Source organism: Dermacentor albipictus, chromosome 6, assembly GCF_038994185.2.
Source record: "Dermacentor albipictus isolate Rhodes 1998 colony chromosome 6, USDA_Dalb.pri_finalv2, whole genome shotgun sequence".
Classification (NCBI taxonomy): Eukaryota; Metazoa; Arthropoda; class Arachnida; order Ixodida; family Ixodidae; genus Dermacentor; species Dermacentor albipictus.
Window position 1 is genome coordinate 4,225,327 of NC_091826.1, and position 23,512 is coordinate 4,248,838.

At 44.2% G+C, this 23,512-nt stretch overlaps 1 protein-coding gene across 5 annotated transcripts in view; it reads right to left on the reverse strand.

The window, feature by feature from the left end:
* Nucleotides 1-23,512, reverse strand: part of LOC135921807 (probable phytanoyl-CoA dioxygenase) — an 87,451-nt gene that overhangs the window by 26,366 nt on the left and 37,573 nt on the right. For 4 of the 5 annotated variants that reach the window (XM_065456137.1, XM_065456140.1, XM_065456141.1 and 1 more), the window contains 4 exons: nt 19,765-19,846; nt 16,008-16,189; nt 15,410-15,565; nt 10,353-10,487 (listed from right to left, as the gene is read on the reverse strand). In XM_065456137.1, the coding sequence (XP_065312209.1) occupies nt 10,353-10,487; nt 15,410-15,565; nt 16,008-16,189; nt 19,765-19,846 (555 nt within the window). Of the gene's footprint in view, nt 1-9,235; nt 9,425-10,352; nt 10,488-15,409; nt 15,566-16,007; nt 16,190-19,764; nt 19,847-23,512 lie in introns of those variants that run through there. The other variant, XM_065456139.1, reaches the window with a different exon arrangement.

Sequence of the window (23,512 nt, forward strand, 5' to 3'; positions counted from 1 at the left end):
TCACCTGTCTCATCTTGTCAAGTCTTCAGATAGCAGTAGTCTGATACTAACCGAAACATGGCTGTGAAGTGGTGTTGCCGACGCAGAACTACTCGCCGATTTACTGAATTTCAATGTCTATCGGAAAGATCACAAAGGCACTCACAGGGTCAGTGTTCTCATTGCAGCCAGTAAACAACTACCATGCTCCGATTTTAACACTGACTTCGACTTAGAAATTTTATGGGTACTATTTCATGCTTTACCACAATCTGTATTAATGGGTGTTTGCAACAGGCCCCCATATAACAGTCCTAACTTTTCTTGCGCATTTAGTAACATTCTAAACCAGCTTACCTTGACATATCCTAAAGCCGATCTCGTTCTTTTTGGCAATTTCAATTTTCCTGGTATTAATTGGAGCAAAGAAACTGCAACGGCTAACACAACTGAAGCTAGAAATTTTCTTGATGTTTGCTTGATGTTTGACTACTATAACCTAACACAGTAACTCGGCCAACGAGTGTCACTTGAGATTCCTCTAACATTTTGGATTTAATACTGAAAACCCATCCCGATAGCCTGTATTCGATTCACTATCTTCGTGAAATTAGTGACCATAAAGTTATTCACGTAGATTTCTGTTTTTGCCCTACTGCCAATCCCTCGCACAAGAAAACAATAAACTTACAAAATAAGGGTAATTATGATGCCATAAATAACGAAGTTTGCACCTTTTTACCGACATATGAGGCCAATTTTTACCATTGTTCTGATCAGGAAAACTGGCTCACTTTTAAGCAGAAACTAACCGAGCTAATACACATGTTCATCCCTAAAGCTACTATCCATGTCAACAGCCAAAAACCATAGTTAAAACATTTTTGCAGCGCCTGGATAATAAGAAAAACGTTTATTCTGTAATGCCAAACTTAAAGGCGGTGCCCAAAACTGGGACAAGTATTATGCAGCTGAAAAAGCTTATCTCACAGGAATCCGTAATGCCAAATTTTTTTTATTTAACGACAATTTGCCTAATATAGTAACTAATAACCCCCGCAAGTTTTGGCAGATAATTAACCCCCAAGCAGTAGCTTCTACCACTCTTACTAACGACTCTGGAGCGGTTATTTCAGACGCCGTATATGCCGATGCTTTTAACAAGGCCTTTTCATCTGTCTTCACTAAAGTAGACATTTCCTGACCTATGTGTTCATGTAGTATCACGTCTTCCATGCCTGAAATCAGCTTTTCTGTTGATGGTATCTCATCCCTCATCGAAAAGAGCAAGTTGTCATTGGCATTAGAACTGGACGACATTAACGCGAAACTGTTGAAAGATATAGGTCACATTGCTTCGGCCTGTTTTGTTTTATTATTTATGCAATCTCTTTCAACAGGCACCATTCCAGATGACTGGAAAGTGAGTAAGGTCCTTCTCATCTTGAAATCCGGTAACAAAAACTGACCTCTGAACTACCGACCAATTTCCTTGACCAGCGTATCTTGCTAACTCATGGAATATGTCATTTACTCTTACATCGTGAATTTTCTCGACTCTCATAACTTCTTTCACCATTCTTAACACAGGTTTCGTAGGGGTCTGTGTTGCGAAACCCAGCTTGCCATCTTTGTTCATGACCTTCATGCTAACCTTGATGTTAACGTACAAACCAACTTATTTCTTGACTTCGCAAAAGCCTTGGATTAAAGTACCCCGCAAATGCCTAATTTCAAAATTATCCTTCTTAAACTTGCACCTGAATGTACTAAACTGGATAAAAGAATTCTTAAATAACCATTCACAAGTAGTGTTTACAAATAAATTACCCAGCCCACTTCCAGTGTCAATGGGGGTGCCTCAAGGCTCTGTCCTCTTCTGTTCCTAATATACATTAGCAACCTACCTTTGCATGTATCTTCCCATATCCGCATGTTTGCTGATGACTGCATTATTTACCGAACTGTTACTAGCCCATCTGACCATATGATTCTACAACAAGATCTCGACCACATAGTAAAATGGTGTGATGACTGGCTAATGTCCCTAAACCCAACTAAATGCAAGCTAATTTCCTTTACTCATCGTAAAATTCCCCTTCATTTCACTTATAACATAGGTAATGTCCCCATTGAATCAGTAACCACTTATAAATACCTTGGAGTTAGCTTATCTAACAATATAACAATCGAAGCACATGGTATCACCAAGCTAATTGAATCCCTCAATTTAACATCCTCAGCCGGCATCGACGGCATCAATTCCAAAATGCTTAAGAACACCGCGCACATCTCTAGTGTATTTTTGTGCCATATCTTTCAGCAATCATTATCATCTGGAGTGGTGCCGCAAGACTGGAAAATAGGTAAGATAATTCTAGTACCAAAAAAAGGATCATCATCATCGTACCACAATTACCGTCCAATTTCCCTCATCAGTGTTTGTTCTAAACAAATGGAGCATATAACTTATTCTCATATTGTAAACTTCCTAACATCCACTAATTTCTTTAATCCAAATCAACATGGTTTTCAGAAAGGCATGTCCTGCGAGACTCAACTAGCCCTATTCGTTAATGACGTCAGCTCGCATCTTGATCAAAACATACCCATAGACGCCCTATTCCTAGATTTCCAAAAGGCTTTCGACAAGGTTCCTCATCTACGGCTCTTTCTAAAACTATCATGTCTTAATCTTAACCCTCGTGTTCTCCAATGGATACGCAACTTTCTCACTAACCGTCAACAGTTCGTTTACGCTAACCAATGCTCGTCTACCTTATCACCCGTTATCTCTGGCGTGCCACAAGGCACAGTCCTGGGACCACTACTCTTCTTAATATACATTAACGACTTACCTATAGGTTGTTCTTCCAAAATTCGTTTATTTGCTGATGACTGTGTAATCTATCGTCCTATTACTAACGACGCTGATTCTCGCGCCCTCCAGTCCGACCTTAACGTCATTGAAACTTGGTGTAATAATTGGCTAATGTCCCTCAACGTCAAAAAAAACGTCACTACTTACTTTCCATCGTCGCCAATCATTTATGTCAGCCAATTACACTATCGCCGGTTCGGAATTATGTGCTGTGACTTCATATAAATACCTAGGCGTTAACTTGTCCAATAACCTCAGTTGGTCCTCACACATTTGCAACATTAGCAATGATGCCAATCGTGTACTAAGCTACCTGCGTCGTAATCTACATCTTGTCCCGCATTCAGTAAAACTACTCGCATACTTAACAATCGTTCGACCCAAACTAGAATACGCATGCTCAGTGTGGGACCCACACCAATCTAACCTGGCAACAGCACTAGAATCCATACAGAATCGTGCAGCAAGGTTCATTCATTCTGACTACTCTTACCACACTAGCGTTACTAAACTTAAATCATCTCTGAAACTTCCAACCCTCGAGCAGCGCCGCAAAACAGCAAGACTGTGCCTCTTTTACAAATTTTATCACTCACTACTTCATCAGACCGACATCACGCCTGCACATCGCACTTCATCCCGTCATGGCCATTCAAAGGCTGTTTATCCCCCTCCAGCTCGCACCTCCGCTCATCTTAACTCTTTCTTCATTCAAACAGCGAAAGACTGGAATCATCTACCTGCTGAAGTGGTGAACCACTCCAGTCATTCATCGTTCAAGGCATTTATTGAAAATATTATGTAAATATGCCCACCCCTCATGTAAAACCCCAAATGGGGTATTTGAGGTACCAATAAATAAATAAATAAATAAATTTGTCTTTGGAACACGCACATTGCTAAAGTCACGTCATCAGCTAACAGAACATTGGGCTTCTTAAAAATTTCATTTATTTAACACTCCGAGACACGTAAAACTACTTGCTTGCAAATCATTAGCGAGGGCTAAGTTAGAGTATGCATCTCCCATCTGGAATCCACCCGAAGCAGGTCTTGCTAATAGCCTAGAATCCGTTCAAAATTGTGCTGATAGATTCATTCATGCTTCGTATTCATATGAAATCAGTGTTTCATCCCTCAAAGCCGAGTGTAACCAATCACCTTTGTCTTGTTGCCAACGCATTGCAACCCTCACTATATTTCACAAGTTCTTTCACTCGCCACTTAATTGCGCTCCCTACATTATCCCTGCAGCTCGCATATCTCATCGCACTGGTCACACGCTAAAAGTTTCTCACCCACGTGCCTGCACTAAAACATTGACATTAAAATAGAGAGGAAACCAGTCCCAAAGGTAAACCAAATCAGAATCCTAGGACTTTTCATATAGGAAAACGGATATAATGATGGGACAATAAAAAATCTAGACGGATTTGCCACGCAAGCACTTGGCATATTTAGAAGGGTTGTGCTGAAAGGACGAGGCCTGAAGGAAAGAAGCTTGCTTGATCTAAACCAAGCATATGTAATAAGCCACGTGTGCTATGCCACGCCTTTCTTAAACATCAGGTCAGAGGAGAGGAGGAAACTCGACTCGCTCATTCAACGGTGCATAAACAGGGCTTTAGGCTTACCAATTACCACCTCTACAGAGAAGCTCCTCTCTATGGGAGTGCACAATACCTGGGACAAAATAGCGGAGGCTGTCAGAATTTCGCAGCTTGAAAGATTAAGCCGAATGGCCACGAGCAGAGCTATCCTCGAAATGGTAGGCCTGCACACAGATAGGGGACTACGAGGCAAGACAAACATCCCACTGGACTGCTGAGAAAATATAATCATTCCCCCCCTTCCTCCCTCGTAACATGCATCCCATATTCAACACGGAGAGGAGGGAAAAGAGAGCAGAAGCACTAATCAAATGCTTTGATTCAATGGACAGCAAGTCGGTTGCGTACGTGGACGCGGCAAGCGGCAAGTCGGGTGCGGCGGTCGCTTCGGTGGTCGATGGCCGAGGTGGCTCCGTATCGGCCGTCACCATTAGACGCCGCAACTCAGAAACGGCTGAAGAAGTTGCGATAGCGCTCGCTTGCGTGGGAACGGAAGCAAATTTCATAATTAGCGATAGCAAAACGGCCATCTGGAATTTTGGAAAAGGTAGGATCTCGCCGGAAGCAGCAAGGGTTCTGGCCAGTAGACGGCTGAACAGAAAAATTAGTCTTAATTTGGACCCCTGCACACATGTCCGTTCCTGGCAACGAGGCGGCCCACAAGTTAGCCCGAGCTCTCTACTTCCGGGTGGCTGTGGAACCGCCCGACCGCCGGAACATGGACGAGCGTCTGCAAAATTATACGGAGATTGTCGAAAATTATCGGCTATGCAGGAGACTGGTGCCACCACCGGATAAAAGTCTAAACAATAGAGAGGCAGTCGCATGACGGTGCCTGCAAGCTGGGAACTTCGTGAACACGGTCTGGGCATACCATGTTATGCATGATAGAGAAAATTATGAGTGCAAACACTGTGGGGCGAGAGGGACCCTCGATCACATAATTTGGGAATGCGCTAGCTCACTAGGGGCCAAAGCAAACATAAATTGTAGAGAGGCCTGGGAAGCCCTGCTGCGGAGCGAGGACCCTACGCCATAGCAACACGCCATCTGCCTGGTGAAAGAAGCCGCGAAGAGTCAAGACCTCTTTGTTTGCTTTTAATCGCGGAGGTTCCGGCCCCCGTCCCCAAGGCCTGTGTGCCGGGGACGGGGAGTAGGGGCCTCCTTATCCGGCGGTACAATAAAGTTGCCACCACCACCACCACCACCACCACCACCACCACCACCACCACCACCACCACCATCATCATCATCATCATCATCATCATCATCTCGAAACATCGCCACTATCACTTGCCCATCAAGCTTCACGCATAGCATATCAAATGTAACATCGCACTGATCGTTGTGACAACAAAATTCTGCGTAAAAAAAAAAAACTTATATAATACCCCCTCGGGGGTGCTTAAGGAAATAAAAATGAATGAATGAATGAATGAGTGAATGAATGAATGAATGAATGAATGAATGAATGAATGAATGTTCAATTAAACGCCATTGAGGGGTCCTTCGAGTTATGAACTCCTTGCAGGCAAGCGAGCCCATTAAGATGCTTGGCGCATTTTTGTTTGGCCTTACCAAGGTACAGTTTGTGCAGACAAAGAAAGCATATATAACACAGGCTCCCGAGATCGAGAGCAAGGGTGATGATGCTCTCTATTCTCTTGCAATGCCTGGCCTGCTACTGCCACAGCAGGTGTTCCCTTTCACCCACTCCGCTCTGTTGAGGAGTGCCCCTGATGTGGCGTCACATCCAATGGGAACTCCGTCCAGGCGCGCTCATGACGCGATGTCGCAGCCAATGGCAATGGGATTTTAGGTACCGTTTCCCTGCTACTGCCGGCTTTTTCACTCAATGGGCCACTTGATGCTTTCGTATCAGTCTAAGGCCCGAATATTTTTAAATGTAGAAAAGGTTTCTACACTATTCATTTCGCCAACGCAGAATAGAAGCCATGCAGTTGTGTTGTGTGCCTTTTCTTTGCGTCTCATTTTCTATTTTCAGAATGCACAGATGCTGCAGGTTCATTCCAAACGCTTTTGTCCAATGCAATTTGCCAGATTCACTGTGTCTCGCATAATCAGGCGTAATGCATGGAAGCCTCTTCGCGATCATGAAAATGCACCGATGATCGCTGCAGGTGGGTGGAGAGATTGCCCATGTGATGGAGGTAGATTAGAATTTACTGTGATCGTGAGTGGCCATCCCAGTTGCCACCATGAGGTGTGCGACTGGGGTGCCAATACGTATCAAGCGGCACTGGTATGGCGCTGTTGCTCTGGTTCGACCAGCCAAGGACTGACTCGTAACAGAATTCATCAGAATCAATTCAGTTTCACGGTGCACCTTAAACTGATAGAAGTTCCGCAAGAATTCCAATGAATCTATGCTGATGCCATTTTAGCAAAGAACCTGCTCGCAAAAAAAAAAGAAAATTAAACATTTAACTATTCTCAGCAATCACTAATAAGCAGTGTGAAGCACAGCTGCGAGAAAAAATACCCATAAGTGACAAGTAGGCAGTACACCCGAGTTTAATCTGCACATCGTGGAAGTTTTCAGATGGTAACAGACATGGGTGAGGAAAATAAAGTATGGGCACACGTGAATTCTATCTGAGGTTGGTAACATTGCAAGAAAGCTGCTATACCTGGGGATTCTTTAGTCACCTTAATGACAACTTTGCCTTCTTGGAGCTTCAGCAACCTCTCTAGTGTCTTCGTTGACTAGGAATGCTGCTCTGTATAGTACTGCAAAATGCTGCCATCTTGAGCCAAATGTAGGTGGTGTGGCTGCCCTGTGGACCAATCAGAACTGACAAGAGGGAAAGTTTGGCAGGATCGTGGAATTTTATTTAAAGTAAAGGAAAAAAGAAAGAAGAAGAACAACAAAGAAGTGTGTTAAGAAAATTTAGAAACCCAATAAGTGTGCTTCCAAAGTGCAATGTGAAGAGCACTGTATTAAGTCTGATGAGCACTTGTGAAATCAAGAGTGTGATAGTCACTCTTTCGTGTGTATTTTGGAAAATTGTGTGAACATGGGCAGTTTTTCAATAAATATTTTCATGTTTTATTGTTCACTACGTTACTTATATATTAAAATTGAGAATTCAATGCAACACAAACAGCCAGTAAGTGGCCCTGGTAAGGGATTAAGGTAAGGGACTCAAAGGACTTTGGTTAAGTTCAATGCCTCATCCCCACTTCATCGAAAGTGAAATATATGTGTGCCAATATTTGTCACTACTTCTAAAGACATATTGAAGGGCTGATCACAGATGTTTTTCTAGGCAAAGCTAGATCCTGAAATCTGATATTGTTTTAGGAAATTGAGAGGGGAGATGGGGAGTTATTTCGCCTTTGTATATTTTGACTGCTGACTCGCTCCTACAAGAGGTCATTTAAAGCTGTATTTTAAAAAAATGATAAGGAAGACGTCTAGGAATAACAAAAAATATCAAATCACACAAAAAATAAAGACAGTGCAGTTTTCACCCATAATTCAAAGCAGTTACGCAAAAGCTGGCACAAAATTTCATGCAGTAAGTCTTGCTCTGTTTGACCCGCCGTGGTTGCTCAGTGGCTGTGGTGTTGGGCTGCTGAGCACGAGGGCACAGGATCGAATCCCGGCCACGGCGACCACATTTCGATGGGGGCGAAATGCGAAAACACCCGTGTACTTAGATTTAGGTGCACGTTAAAGAACCCCAGGTGGTCGAAATTTCCGGAGTCCTCCACTACGGCGTGCCTCATAATCAGAAAGTGGTTTTGGCACGTAAAACCCCATAATTTAATTTTTTTTGTTGCTCTGTTTGCTTTGGTGTCAGTTCAAGTAAACACTGCAAGACATACCAGGTGCGCGAGGTATTTGAAGACATGGCTTTTAATGCCTATGGCGATAGGCATTAACATTCTCGTTCTGTCTAGGCACTTCACATCGTCCGACCAACTCCTCAGTCACCTACCTAGCAAATTTATTCCAGGTTATCAGCTTTCAGTCTGACAGTGGATAAAGCAGTACATTCCCCTAGTCACCGTGCGCACCGATAACAGCGACTTGGAGATCATCACCTTCTTGAATAAAGTGAAACGGTTTGTTTTCTGGGTGAGACAAGAGTTTGTCACCAATTATCATCTGTGTCGAAGACAACTGAGTGCTGCCAGTGGTCAGATGTCATTCAGACAGTTGAATTTTTCCAGCAGGTCGAGGTCATGATGAGCGAAAACCCCGAAAAGCCGATTACAGCCACTGACAATCAACTTCAGGTGCAAGAATAAAAAAAATCCAAGCTTCCTGGGCAGGATTTCATAAGGTGCCACTCATAAGCCATGGATCTGCTCACAGTGCCTGCACCACCCAGGGACGTCACCCTCAATCCTAGTTCCAGATATCTAAACCTGTACGCTGCTACACATGATCACCGAGAGGAAGACTAACAAATGGCCACAAAAGGACAAAAACTAGCTAAAGCGACTATTGTGAAAGCACTGCTCAACACCATCACACACTATCTGATCCAAGTGTATAGACATTATCGAAGCTAAATTCAGGCAATGGTTGAGGCTGAAGATGTTTATTTAACAGTCTTAACAGAGAAGCAGCAAAAGGAACACTGCAAAATATTTGGAAAGAGTACACTGAATCTTGTGAGCTTGTTTATGGTGCTCCTCTTGTTCCCTTCCATCCTTCCTTGTTTGCGCCAAAGCGATCATATTTATGGTCTACTCAGCAACACTGGATCTTGTCTGAAATATTGATGCTATTCCCAAATTTGTCATTATGTCCTTAAATACCACCTGGTACTCAGGCAATCTGCTTTCAAGATGTTGGCCAGACACCATCGTCTTCCTTTGTGGAAAGTGGCAGTCCCTGGTGATGAAGAAGTCACGGTTTCCACCTTGCCTTTCGATTCTTATCGTTGCCTTTGTTTTAATTCTTGCAGCTCGGGGCTGGCTGCAGAGCATGGCGCCAGCCAATCATTGGTCTCCAGATGTATTATTCTTTTCAGCCGCAGATTCGGCATAAGTGCAATATATTATGCATAGTAAGTCTAGACACAGGCAAATGTCAAAATGACTGGGAGAGTGTGCCCATAAAAGCTACTACCGCTGTAAGAGACAAAATTCTCAGCAATATCATAAGAAGCCAACAGACACTGACACCAATGACAACATAGGGGAAATTACTTGTGCTTAATAAATGAAATAAAGAAACGGTAAATTAATGGAAATTAAAGTGGATGAAAAAACAACTCGCCGCAGGTGGGAACCAAACCCACAACCTTGGCATTTCGCGTGCGATGCTCTACCAATGAGCTACCGCGGTGCCGTTTTCCCATCCACTTTCTTGATTATTTCAATTGGTAGAGCATCACACGTGAAATGCGAAGGTTGTGGGTTCGGTTCCCACCTGCGGCAAGTTGTTTTTTCATCCACTTTAATTTCCATTAATTTATCGTTTCTTTATTTCATTTATTAAGCACAAGTAATTTCCCCTATGCTGTCATTGGTGTCAGTGTCTGTTGGCTCCTTATGATATTACTAATAAAAATTGGGCCCCTTTCTTCTTGAAAATTTTCAGCAAGTCATATCATCACTTAGCAACAATTTGCTAAAGAGGAACTGCTCTGGGCCACAAACTGGTAACCTTATTAACAAAAAAAAAAAGAGAAAAGGTTGTCAACACTGATTCCATTCTACAAGCTGGCTCTGGCAAATCCTTGCTAGTGCTCAAAAGTCTGCACTTGTCTAACATGCCCACAATCACAGTACCTGCAATTAGACAGGTGGTTTCTTACTGCTCACTCTCCTCACGCTTGAGATGCAACCTAGGATTGCAATCAGCACACGCTAAAAATTCACCCAGCATCAAAATAACTCACCGCATAGCTCTTCACAGCAATGTGTGGGAAGCGTTTGTGGAAGATCTCGAGCACTTCTTCGGCAATGGGGTCCTGGACAGAGCCTTCCACGTCTATGTACTCGCACTCAGAGGCCGCGTAGTGACACGAGATGGCCTGGGAAGCAACGGAAAGACCATATGCTGACCAAGAAGTAACTCCTAAGATGAAAAAAAAAAGCTTGTGCACTTGTTCATCGTTACAAAGGAGTTTTGGCCCTGTTAGGAATGGCGTGCCGAGGTGGCAACGTGCAAGTTATTTCAGCCCACTGCATGTGTTTCGATCCACCCGCGGTGGGGGCGCCCTTCAGAGAACCAGCGAGGACAGTGCTAACCAACCGTGAACGTCCTTTGGAGAACTGCGGACTACGGCAGCTCTGGAATTTAGAGGCGCCGGCTGGGTTCGGGCGTAACAACCTGGCTACGGGGACGCAGGACAATGGACACCACGACGACTGTGCTGCAAAGGTCGTCTGCCCACGGAGGGGGCACTGAAACCTGTGTGTGCATGTGTGTGTTTGTAAAACGTCCCGCAGAGAGGTAAAACGTCCCGCAGAGAGGTGGCTTGTTTACGCTGACGTCGAACGTTTGGCCTCACCTAGGGATCTAGGGAACATGAAGTGGATAAAACCAGCTGTTGTCGGCGGCTAGAGTGTACTCGTCATCGTGCTCTGTGCTAGTCAATGTACTCGTGAGCTCTGTGCTCGTTTGCTGTATGCTTCGTCTTGCGGGCTCCATTTGGGAGTCACGCTAGACTGCGTAAATGTATCTCTTGTTCAAATGTAAATAATGTAAATAAACCCTGTTCACCTAGTCCTGTCGCCCCAAGTTCCTCCGATTGTCCTACAGCTACGACTGCAAAATCTTACAAATGGTGGCAGCGGTGAGATCGTCCGCCAAACCTTACAGCCCTCCCTATTCAAATGACTGATTCGATCAACCAATGGCCCTCAGTCCTCAGCAGCTGCGGAGCACCTGACCAAGGAAGCAGTCAGACCTGTAACGCAGCAGAGGGTGCTAAGAATCTGTGGACCTGGATAGGCCGCCAATGGAAACTGACCCTGGCAACGTTTAACACCCGAACTCTCTTGAGTGAAGCTAGCCTAGCAGGACTCTTTGAGGAACTATCAGGCATTGTTTGGGATATCATTGGCCTTAGTGAGGTTAGAACTGATGAGGCTTATGCAGTGCAGGCAAATGGTCACATCCTCCATTATAGAGGACTTCCAGATAAGAAGCAGTACGTAGTAGGATTCTGACTCCATAAGGACATAGCTGGCAACATTGACGAATTCTACAGCATTAATGAGAGGGTAGCAGCAGTCTTAATAAAACTTAATAAAAGGTATAGATTCAAAGTAGTACAAGCCTGCGCTCCAACCTCCAGTCATGATGATGATGAAATAGATCAGTTTTATGAAGAAGTTGAATTAGCCATGAGAAAAGTGCAAACTCGGTATACTGTAGTAATGGGCGACTTCAGTGAAAAGGTACGGAAAAAGCAGGCTGGTGAACAAGCAATTGACAACTATTGCGTCGATTCCAGGAACACTCGAGGTGAGATATTGGTAGAATTAGTGGAAAGGAATAAGCTACGAATAATGAACACCTTTTTCCGGAAGTGTAGGACCAAAATGTGGACTTGGAAAAGCCCTAATGATGAAACAAGAAATGATATTGATTTCATACTTTCTGCCAATCCCAGCATATTGCAGGATGTAGAAGTGTTAGGTAGCATAAAGTGCAGCGGTAATACGTTAGCGAGGGCTAGGATTCACCTCAATTTGAAGAAAGAGTGAACATGGTCGAGAAGAAACAGGCCAGCCTAGACCCCGTAAGGGTAAAAGCAGACCAATTCCGGCTGGTGCTTGCAAAAGAATATGCAGCCCTAGAACATAGAGATGAAGATGACAAAGGTAATCAATGAAATCGTAACTAGGCTGGTTTCAGAAACAGCAATTTAAGTGGGAAGTAAGGAACCAATGCATCCAGTAAGTAAGCTCCCCCAAGTAACAAAGGACCTAATAAAGAAACAACAAAGAATAAAAGTGAGCAACTCAAGAGATCAGATAGAACTTGTAGAACTGTCAAAACTGATCAACAAGGAGAAAATATGGGATACTTGAAATTATAACATGAGAAGGAAACTTGGCATAGGTCAAACCAAGATGTATGCACTGAAACATAGGTAGAGGAATATCATCATCAATCTCTAAGATATAGTAAAAGCAGCGGAAGAATTCGATACTGATTTGTACAGTACCCAGAGCAGCCGCAATACCTGCATTCGAAGTAGTAATCAACAGATTACAGAGGCGCCTTTTATAACCAGCGATGAAGTTAGAAGGGCCTTGCAAGACATGAAATGGGAAAAAGCGGCAGAAGATGGACTAACAGTCAATTTAATCAAAGATGGAGGAGACGTAATGCTTGAAGAATTGGCGGCCCTTTATACAAACTGTCTATCGACTTCAAGGGGCCCAGAGAACTGGAAGAATGCCAACATTATACTTATCCACAGAAAGGGAGATGTTAAAGAATTGAAAAATTATAGGCCTATTAGCTTACTTCCAGTATTATATAAAATATTCACCAAGATAATCTCCAACAGAATAAGGTCTACACTGGACTTTAGTCAACCAAGGGAACAGGCAGGTTTCAGGAAGGGATACTCTATAATGGATCACAGCCATGTAATCAATCAGGTAATTGAGAAATCTACAGAGTTCAATCAGCCTCTATATATGGCTTTCATAGATTACGGAAAGGCATTTGATTCGGTAGAGATATCAGCAGTCATAGAGGCATTACCTAATCAAGGAGTACAGGACGCTTACGTAAATATCTTGGAAAGTATCAACAGAGATTCCACAGCTACCTTAATTCTCCACAAGTAGGAAGATACCTATAGAGAAGGGGTCAGACAAGGAGACACAATCTCTCCAATGCTATTCACTGCGTGCTTGGAAGAAGTGTTCAAGCTATTGAACTGTGAAGGCTTAGGAGTAAGGATCAGCGGCGAATATCTCAGCAGCCTTCGATTAGCAGACGACATTGTCCTGTTCAGCAACACTGGGGACTAGTTACAACAAATGATTGAGAACCTTAACAGAGAGAGTAAGAGTTGGGTTGAAGATTAATATGCAGAAGACAGACAGTGATCAATAGCCAGGCCAGAGAACAAGAGCTCAGGATTACCAGTCAGCCTCTAGAGTCTGAAGGAGTATGTTTACCAAGATGAATTACTCACAGGAGACCCTGATCATGAGAAGGAAATTTACAGAATAATAAAAATAGGTTGAAGTGCACATGGCACACAGTCAGATCCTGACTGGAAAAGAAAAGTGTATTGAAAAGAAAGGTGTATAGGTAATCAATGCATCCTACCAGTGCTAACAAATGGGGCAGAAACTTGTAGACTTAGAAGAAGCTCGAAAACAAGTTAAGGACCATGAAAAAAGAGCGGTGGAATGAAGAATGTTAGGCGTAACATTAAAAGATAGGAAGGGAGCGGTGTGTCTCAGAGAGCAAACGGGGATAGCCGATGTTCTAATTGACATTAAGAGAAATAAATGGAGCTGGGCAGGTCACATAATGCATAGGTTAAATAATCAGCGGACCATTAGGGTTACAGAATGGGTGCCAAGAGAAAGGAAGCACAGTCGAGGATGACAAAAGACTAGGTGGGATGATGAAGTTAAATTGGCAGGCGCTAGTTGGAATCGGTTAGTGCAGGACAGGGGTAATTGGAAATTGCAGGGTGAGGCCTTCATGCTGCAATGGACATAAAATAGGCTGATGATGATTCAAATGCTCATGTAACACAGAAATGCTCACATTACGCATACACTGAACCACTTTTAATTATTTTTCTTTCCAGGAAAACAAACTAGAGTAATAGCAAATTTCGAGAGCAATTTCTTTAAAGCACCTGAATTGCATGCAATAACTCAAGAATACAAAAGTTTGATAAAGATTGATGCACTGAGCTTGCAATTTCAATGCTGAAACAAAAGTAGATAATACAAATATTGCATTGATATATATTCATTAGTCCACAATCAATAGAACTGTCCAAAAAAAGAATTCTGTTAGTATTTGAGCTGTGCCCAGCACAATAGTACACAAGCAGCACTGGAATGTGCACATTCATCTTTCATATCTTCTTCATCTTCTGATCACTCAATGTGGTCTTTTCACTTTTATGGCATCTTCGGCTGGTTGTTGCTGAGCGCTCTCGCGAGCACCATTGTCTTCGGCTGGTTGAAAGAGGGTGTGCGTTCAGCTGGTTCTTCTCGATCGCTCTCCTCTATCTTCAAGTGCTCTGAGGCACTCTGAGCCCCGTCATCAAAGTCGTCGGGACAGAAGCGTTTTCTGCAATGTCATCACACCACAGCCTCACTGCTGTTGGCGATGGTCCACCGTAACCTAGGCAACTTAGGCCACTGCATGCTGGCATCTTGACAAATGCTCGTCTCACCGGTTTGAAGTCCACCAGTTTTCCCCGACAGCGCTGGGAGCTTTGGATAGGCGAAACATCGGACGTTGGCAGCAGTCACATAGTTTTGCATCTGCCATTTTCTCCTCTGAGAGCGAGTCACACGTTCAGCCTGCACGCTTGTCCTCTACCTCCGAGTTCGGGGAACACTCGATCTGCCCGACTCTGTTGTGGGGGATGGAGGCGACCAGTCGAGGATGCCATTAGTGATGCTTTCCTGAGGCAACTGACCAATGGCATGTGCAAGGCATGCTGTTTCGCATATTATCTGCATTACAATATAATAAAGTATTATATGTAAAGCTCAACACGTGTTGCTTTGCCTTCATTTGTCCCTTATGTACGTGTAATGGTCTAGTGAGAGTAACAGGTTACCAGCATGCCCGTTTGTGTAATTCTCTCAATAAATGCACAATTGGAGTTAGAGCTCATGTAATTCCTCCCAATGTCATTTTTTTTCACACTGCCATAAAATTATGAATGTCAGTTATCTGACATCTGACATGAGAAGCTAATACGTTCAGGAATAAATGGCTGCACACCTTGCGAAAGCCCTTGGTCCTATTAGCGCCTGACCCATGGATGAGAACCGGATGAAAGAACACAGTGTCACCGGCTTCCATCTCCAAGTGGACACGCTTGTCGAACACACTGTCTGCCAGGCCCTTGACTCCGTGGTACATCTTGTTCACGCCACCCTTGGAGCAGTGCGAGAAATTCATGTGTATTACTCTCAATGGTGCTAATTTACTAGGCAGATTCGACACAGGGTTTCACCCTCTACCATTTTACAGTGCTTTTTTTTCAGCATGACAGTCAAAGTTCAATTTTTTTTAAATATTGTATTGAGGACAACTGCTAGAAAGGGTTACAGCATTCACATTTCTAATCTTCGTTCTCTTTCATTTTTTTTTTCTGTATTTTTCTCATTTACATAAGTTTATTTTACCACCCGTTGATCTATGTTTCAAAGGGCTAAAACACTTCTGTGCTCAAAATAACAAACATGTCTCTACTGTGAGCATGCACGCACAAACACACAAGCAGTGTAATGCTGCAAGCCATACTATAAATTATCATAGTTGTAAAAGTGCACAACACAGGAAAAAGGGCACACTGAACCCTTGTTGTGGAACAAACCTCCCACTCCGGGTAGCCGTGCTCCAGCAGCTCTCCGTGATGTGATCCAGGGATGGCCACGAGACAACCGTTCTCACGTGTCACTTTCTCCAAGGCCGTCCACGCACACACGATGCGGTCTGCTGGCCGAAACGGGAAGTAGTACAGGTCCTGGTGCAGCGGGTGACGCGATGTCAGAGCCCCTGTGACAGAAGGTCTGTGCACTTTACACTGCCAAACAAGAGTGACATTGGGAGTGGCTTGCTGCTTTGTGACAAGCTGAGTCAAAGCAAGATGTGACATAGGGCATCTCGAGTGCCGCAATTTTTGTACTCATTACTGTACATTTTCACATTAATCATGTCTGTCTTGATTTTTTTCTACATGTGCACAATGCTTTGGTGTGAGCTGCAGCCACAGTGAGGAGGCCTCATAGCTTAGCACCACATGTCACAGGGTAAAGCTCTCGAGTACAACATGCATAGTACGAGTCACACAATGGGATAATGGTTGTAAACATGTCAGGAACATGACTTAAGATGCAAGACCACGTCTGTACACATGTGCGTCAAACAATTATGACAGTGCAGCTACTGCTATCTCCTCATTTACACAATGCTCAATGGTGCAAATGACTACATGAGATGAAGTGCAGGCTGTGGTGCATGCAGCTTAATGCCACATTTGGACACACCACTTGCCTGTTTTGCCCAGGTTAAATCAAAGGTACACATAATTCATGGCAATGCTGGACTTTGATTTTGCTCCACTGGAACAATGCTGATGCCTGTCATTGTAATGGCCAAACATTGCACTGTGTTAGGTTGTCACCGTGAGAAAAAATTCATTCTCAGCAAAACGGTCGTTGCACCTCAAAGGCAGCATAAAAGGCCAAATTCAATAAAATTTCACTTTGGCTAAAATAAGTATAAAATATTGTCATGTAGTAGTGACAGAGAATAATACAGCAGCAGATCTGTGAATGACGAAACTGACTCTTATTGGGTGAACTTGTGCCCACAAAAGCAAGTTACACTCAAAGCACAGCGATAGCGGCGAACACGATCGGCGATCGGCGAAATCTGGTCTGCCGGTCAAGTGCATCGGCTTTTATACACGAGTCATCGAAAGTTTCAGAGTAATTGCTGGTGCCCGCATGTCTTCCAGAAAGTCTGCACAATTCGCGTCGCACATGCAATCAAATTACGCAAGCTTCAGTGACAACAGGCAGCAGCAAGAACCGTCAATAACATTTGAGAAACTTCCAATACATGTGGCCGTGTCCTGTGCTGAGTGATAACATTGGTTAAGCAGTGAAACATAGTCCCCCGAAAAAGATAAATAAGTACAAGTGTCAATGCTCCTCTCTCAAAAAGCGTCGTCCCGATGCTACAAACATAACGGGAGAGCGAAAAAACAAAAGGACACTTATTAAACAGTAGCAAAATAAAAAATAAAGAACAAGGTCCAAAGTAATACAGCCCGAAAGAAGAATCCAAAGTGCAGCTAAGCAAAATCCCAATGTTCGTTAGCGCTGGTAGAATGGCTTAAGTCACACACATGGACTATTTCAGGTCGTGAGCAGCGCCACTGTGATAGCGAAATGCTGTCTGGCATGACCTCATAGTTGAGTGCACCAATGCGTCGGATGATCTAGTACAGTCCGAAATGCCGGCATAAAAGCTTCTGTTAAGTCCTTGTCAGTGTATTGGGGTCCAAACCCAAACACGGTCACCGGGCTGGTATTCGATATAGCATCGTCGAAGGTTGTAATGTCATCTGTCGGTCCTCTGCTGGTTCTTGATCCGCAGGCGGGTGAGCTGTCACACTTCGCCGGCGCGCTGGAGATAGGTGGTGACGTCATGATTCTCTTCGTCGGTGTTGTGCAGCAGCATGGCCTCCAGAGTCTTTGTTGGGTTCCTGCCGCAAACCAGCTTGAATGGCATGATCTGTGTTGTTTCTTGCCTTCCCGTGGTGTAAGTGAAGGTTATGTACAGGAGGACAGCATCCCAGGTCGTGTGCTCGACGTCGACGTACATTGCTAGCATGTTGGCGAGGGTCTTATTCAGGTGCTCCGTAAGACCATTCGTCTGCGGGTGGTAGGCAGTTGTCCTCCTGTGGCTTGTCTGGCTGTATTGCAGAATGCCGTGGGTGAGCTCCACTGTAAAGACCGTTCCTCTGTCGGTGATGAGGACTTCTGGGGCGCCATGTCGCAGCGGGATGTTTTCAACAAAGAATTTCGCCACTTCGGCTGCACTAGCTTTTGGCAGAGCTATCATTTCAGCGAAGTGGGTGAGGTAGTCTGTTGCTTCGACGATCCACTTATTTTTGGATGTTGCCGTCAGAAAGAGTCCCAACAAGTCCATCTCAATCTGATGAAATGGTTGGCAAGGAGGCTCGATCTGCTGTAGTAATCCCACTAGCCCTGTTGGTGGTATCTTGCATTGCTGACAGTCTCGGCATGTCTTGACGTTACGGGCGATGTTGGTGGTCAGGCGTGGCCAGTAATACTTTCCTGTATCCTCAATAGCGTCCAGGAGAATCTGAGGTGTCCAGCGATCATTGACACTGAAATGACACTGAAATGACACTGAAAATCTGGTTTTCGGATCAAAGTGCTGCCGAACTGTAACTTCTGACACCAGCGTTGGTGCAGTTAACATTTTAGCATTTTGAAGGGCGAGTACATATATAGTGAACTACAGATATAACGACCACTTCTCGCGGAACTTCCGAATTCGTTATAAAGCATTTACAATGTATGATGCAGATCTCAGAAACTGTGCCCATGCGCTATCATCAATGTTAAACCCAGGTGCCTAGGTGGGTACCAGATTTCAATATTCTGGGTTTTGCACTATTTCTATGAAATGGTGACAGGCTTTTTTTTTTTCGTTTCTGGTACAAAAATGCATTTTTTCATCTTTCTTTTTGCAATACATCCATTTGTATTACAAATGTATCTGCACTATTTAAAACAAGGTTTTACAGTGACTGTGAAGCTGTTAAGGGAAGTTCCACAGCCATTTTTGTGTGGTGAAGGGGCATGCAACAGCATGGTCGATATCAATGAGCAATACAACCTGCATCGGAGTCGTGATTATTTTCCTTTGAAACATAATTATCAATGACTATAAAATAAAAGTTGCCCTGCGTACACTTCACACAAATAGACAGCAGCTTCTTTGCATGAATTTTTAACCATCAATCGATGTTTTTTTTTTTTTTTGAAGGTTGAAGTGAATCCATCGTGGACATAAGCGCCAGGTGTTGTGGCCAAGCCACTGGCTTGTTTGTGCTCAGTGGTGTCATATTGAGGTGCGTGGAGTCTAAGAGCCAACTGAAACAAATGTTTTTGCTGCACAGAAAAAAACCTTTGCAGATGTATACCAAGCTGAGCAACTGACACATCAAAGACAATGAAGCGGTATAAGTGACCTCTCATACTCCTTGGAAGTAGTGCGAGGGTTGTATTTGCTAGCTGTTCTTAGTGATGAACCATCACTGATGCCACCTGCGCATGCTCACTCATGCTCTGGTCATGCAGCTGCTCCAGGGCTCAAACACAGGCCATGTTGCACCACAGCCGTGCGTACACCTAGCTGACCTCCAACAAGGAGCCAATAAAGTGCGTCGCGAAAGACAAAAATGACACCACTGAGCACAAACAAGCCAGTGGCTTGGCCACAACACCTGGCGCTTATGTCCATGCTAGATTCATTTCAACCTAGGTCACTGTTGGATAGCACAGCAAATGGTCATGGCTTGAAGAGCATACCCGTGTCTGGTGGCTTGTTGATGAGCATTGTATGAACTGCAGTCAAATTGGGCCCACAGAATGAGCTTGCATAGTCCAGGATCTGCAAGAAACACATTCAAGGTGTCCATGGTACGTAGCAATCTGGAGCAGCAATATTGTAAAGCGATACAGCTAAATTAACTCAATCATTCAATCATAACCCACAATGCTAGTAAATAGACAAATTAATTCTCACCAACCAGAGCCATTTGTGTAGATAGAGCCTGCACAAAGCCTAAATGAATTTTTTGACAAAGGAGCCATATAATCATGCACAATTTGTGTGTGTGTGTGTGTGTAAGGTGTGCCATACATGCAATACAGAGTAATAGAGAGAAGGATAAAGAGGATGGGAAAGGCAGGGAGATTAACTGCATAAGATTCTGGTTTGCTACCCTGCACTGGGGGAGGGGTAAGGGGAGATGAAAGATAAAGAATGGCAGAGAGAAAAAGCAAAGAAATGAAAAAAAAGAAAATATTAGGGAAGAACAAGAATGTATAAGCAGTGTGAAATACGTGTAAGTATAATTAATGTTGTACAATGAAAGAGAAGCAGGGTATACAAGTGGCAACATAATGACACATGATTTCTAAAAGGCAAGGATACGGATTCCACATGAGTAGGCACAAACCTTCATGGCAACATTTTTATACCAGCTGACTACACAATGCCAAACTGATTGCATGGGAACATTGAGAGTTCTGCGAGCAGTCATATTATGTTTTCCGAGCACACACAATACGCGTGCGTGTAGCCCCTTTTCCCATGCTTGCTACACACATGATGCAGCATTGCAGCTGCTGATTTACCCTGTCCATACACACACCTGCAGGAGGACAACTGCAGCTGTTGCATAATCAGAAATAACCACTGGAGCTATCAGAGGGCGATGCACTCTTAATTGAAAGCAGATGCAGACTTGGCACCAATATACACGCTGCTGTCACTTTATATACTGCGGTCCCCATCTTGCAGTGCTCCAGCGCGAATCACCTAAACAACCGCGTGGGTCTGAGGATCCAAACCCTAAGGGTTACGATCAGCTCAACTGCATATGTTGCGTGTGCCAGAGTCTCTACAGCGAGTCAGACAGAGAGTCATAAAAAGAAGGCCCAGAGTACAAGGAAGGCACTTATTGAACTGCTATGTTGGTGTTGACTAACTGTTATACACTATCAGCATGGTGCACAGGAGCTGAAGCCCCTGCAAACCAAGCGTGACACAGCAGTATCAAAGATGATGATGATGTGTGGTGTTTTGTGGCGCAAGGGCCACGTTTGGCCAAAGAGCGCCATGACACATGGTAATGTTTAAGATGAATTATGGAAGATGTGACTTGGCTGTAAAGTGGCCTAAAAATGGTCGCTGTAAAGTGCGTAAAATCTACGTGCTATAAAATTATGGCGATGACTAATGACGAATACTATGAACATTAAAATCCATCGTAGAAGAATGATGCGAAATATAAAATATATAAGATGGTAAAATTACTTGGAGCACTGCTGCCTCGCCAGAGCCCTTGAAACACAAGGGCCTAGAGGCATGTGCTATACCGAAGAGCTATCACAGCGGCATCCTCTGAAGGGAGGACCCGCTACGAACATGTGGGGCTAAAAACATGCAGGACAACATTCAGGAAACTTAGGACTGCGTTGGTGTCAAATAGAGGTTCTGGGCCGAGTAGCATTGCAGGATGAAGGGGGATCTGCTGCCGGTATGCTAGGGGAAAATGTTTCTCAGGGTGTCTACCAAGTTGACATTTCCCAATTACCTGAGTTTTCCAGGTTTTCCCTGAGTGCCATTGCTAATTTCCTTGAGTGATGCAGAACTATGTTTTATATCAAGACGGGCTGAAACCATATCGCCTGATGCTGTCACTCTCTAGTAAGCACATGAAAAAAATTAAAAAAGCAACTTAATCCAATTTGAATACTAAGGAGCAGTGTTTATGTTATTCAAAAAGAGAATAGAAGGCAGGGGTTAGTAAAATGCACAGTAAATAAAGTGTCTTCGAAAACAATTGCAAATAGGGTCGGACATTATCAAATACGAATAAAAAGGAGATGCATATAGAAGCAAATATTTTCTAATATGAGCTATTTCTATCAACTGATAGCAACCTCAGTGGGATGAGGCCTGAACTCTGTCACAATTGAGATTCTCTCTCAACAGCTCGTAAGTCAACCTCAACAGTCCTGACATACTCTCAGCGCGCGCACGACGCCCGAGTGTTGTGTTTCACTGCTTTAAAGAGTGTATTTTGGTTTGGATGAGGGACACCTGCATCTCGGCATCAGCCAAAAAACTTCACTTTTTGAGCTCAAGCTCTTTCAAAACAGCGGCAGCAAGCTTCCTTTCTCGTTTATTCCCCAATGCGTAGGTCACTTCTGTTCTTGTCCGCGTTCCGCCACTCGTTCGCCCCAAGGACCATTTGAAGCATCTTGATCAGTTGCACAGTCCACGACCGATTTTTCGAGCTCCCTAGGGGCCGCGAAAACGTCCGAAAAATTGTCCAGTCGGAAAAAAATAAATGCGTGTCATTTACTGCCCTTAGGGGCTCAAACCGCCACAGGCACGTTCGAAAACACTCTGAAGGCCTGTCAGTACACATATTAGGCATACCTGTGCTCGTACTGTGACAGGAAATGCCGGGTGCCCGCGTGTATAATTAAAATACACATACTGTGTTCCGTGGCAATAGCCCCTTCCCACGCTTGTTATGCTTCACTGCAATACTTTTCCATAAGCTTCACCGAGTAACATTTCTGTACAGAGGCGAAGTTGACTTTCGCGAACCTGCATTATGCAACGCACTGTGTTTTCCAAGTTTCTAAGCCGATCGCGAGGACCACAAAGGTGGAATCCGTGCCATTGCTGACAGCAGCTAATTCTTTCAATAAAAAGTTCGGCACCCAATGGCAAGAAGCTTCATAGCGAACGTCGAAGCAGCTCGGCCTAGCGTTGCCGCAGTGGTGGCAACGGGTGCCAGCGGATATGCGTGCGAGAGTGCCGGTTCGAGGTGGCGAAGTAATCAAAACGGCAGTGGTGGTGCCTTTGATTAATGCCGTTTCGGACCTGCGGTCGTGGCAAAACATCCGGAAAATCGGGCGGCAAAGAGTTCTTGCGTCGGGAATTTCACATGTTCTGATATGTTGACACTATGGAGTACGAGGTGGTGCCGCGAAGCCGTCCAAATTATCTGGAATCCGGAAAGTCGCTCGTTGACTGTACACTGGCAACTCCTCCTGCCGACGACAGGGCGTCAAAGACGATTCATTACAATTCCTGTCTGCTACTCGAGCCAGCATTACCGCGACTTTCGACCCTTTCAATAAAATTGCCGCTAATTTTCCCTGATAGAGGCCCAAGTTCCCAGAGTTTTCCCCGACTTTTTCCAGACTACTCAAAATCCCTGAGAATTCCCGGTTTTCCCGGTTGGTAGACACCCTGGTTTCTTTCTCTCAGATTCGGCTGCCCGACACTCCAGGAGGACGTGGAGGACGGTCAGCCTCTCCCCGCATCTACCGCAGGTTGGAGAATTATTTTCAGTGAATAAAAAGTTATGTGTGCCAAATGTGTGTCCTATTCTGAGGCGACAGAATAGGACATCTGTTCGCCGTGATTTTGTTACGGAGGGCCAAGAACCTAACTGTGGCTTTATCACGTGCAGTTTGTTATTTACTTCTGCGTCCCACTTACGTTGCCAGTGGTCTCGCAGTTTCCTTC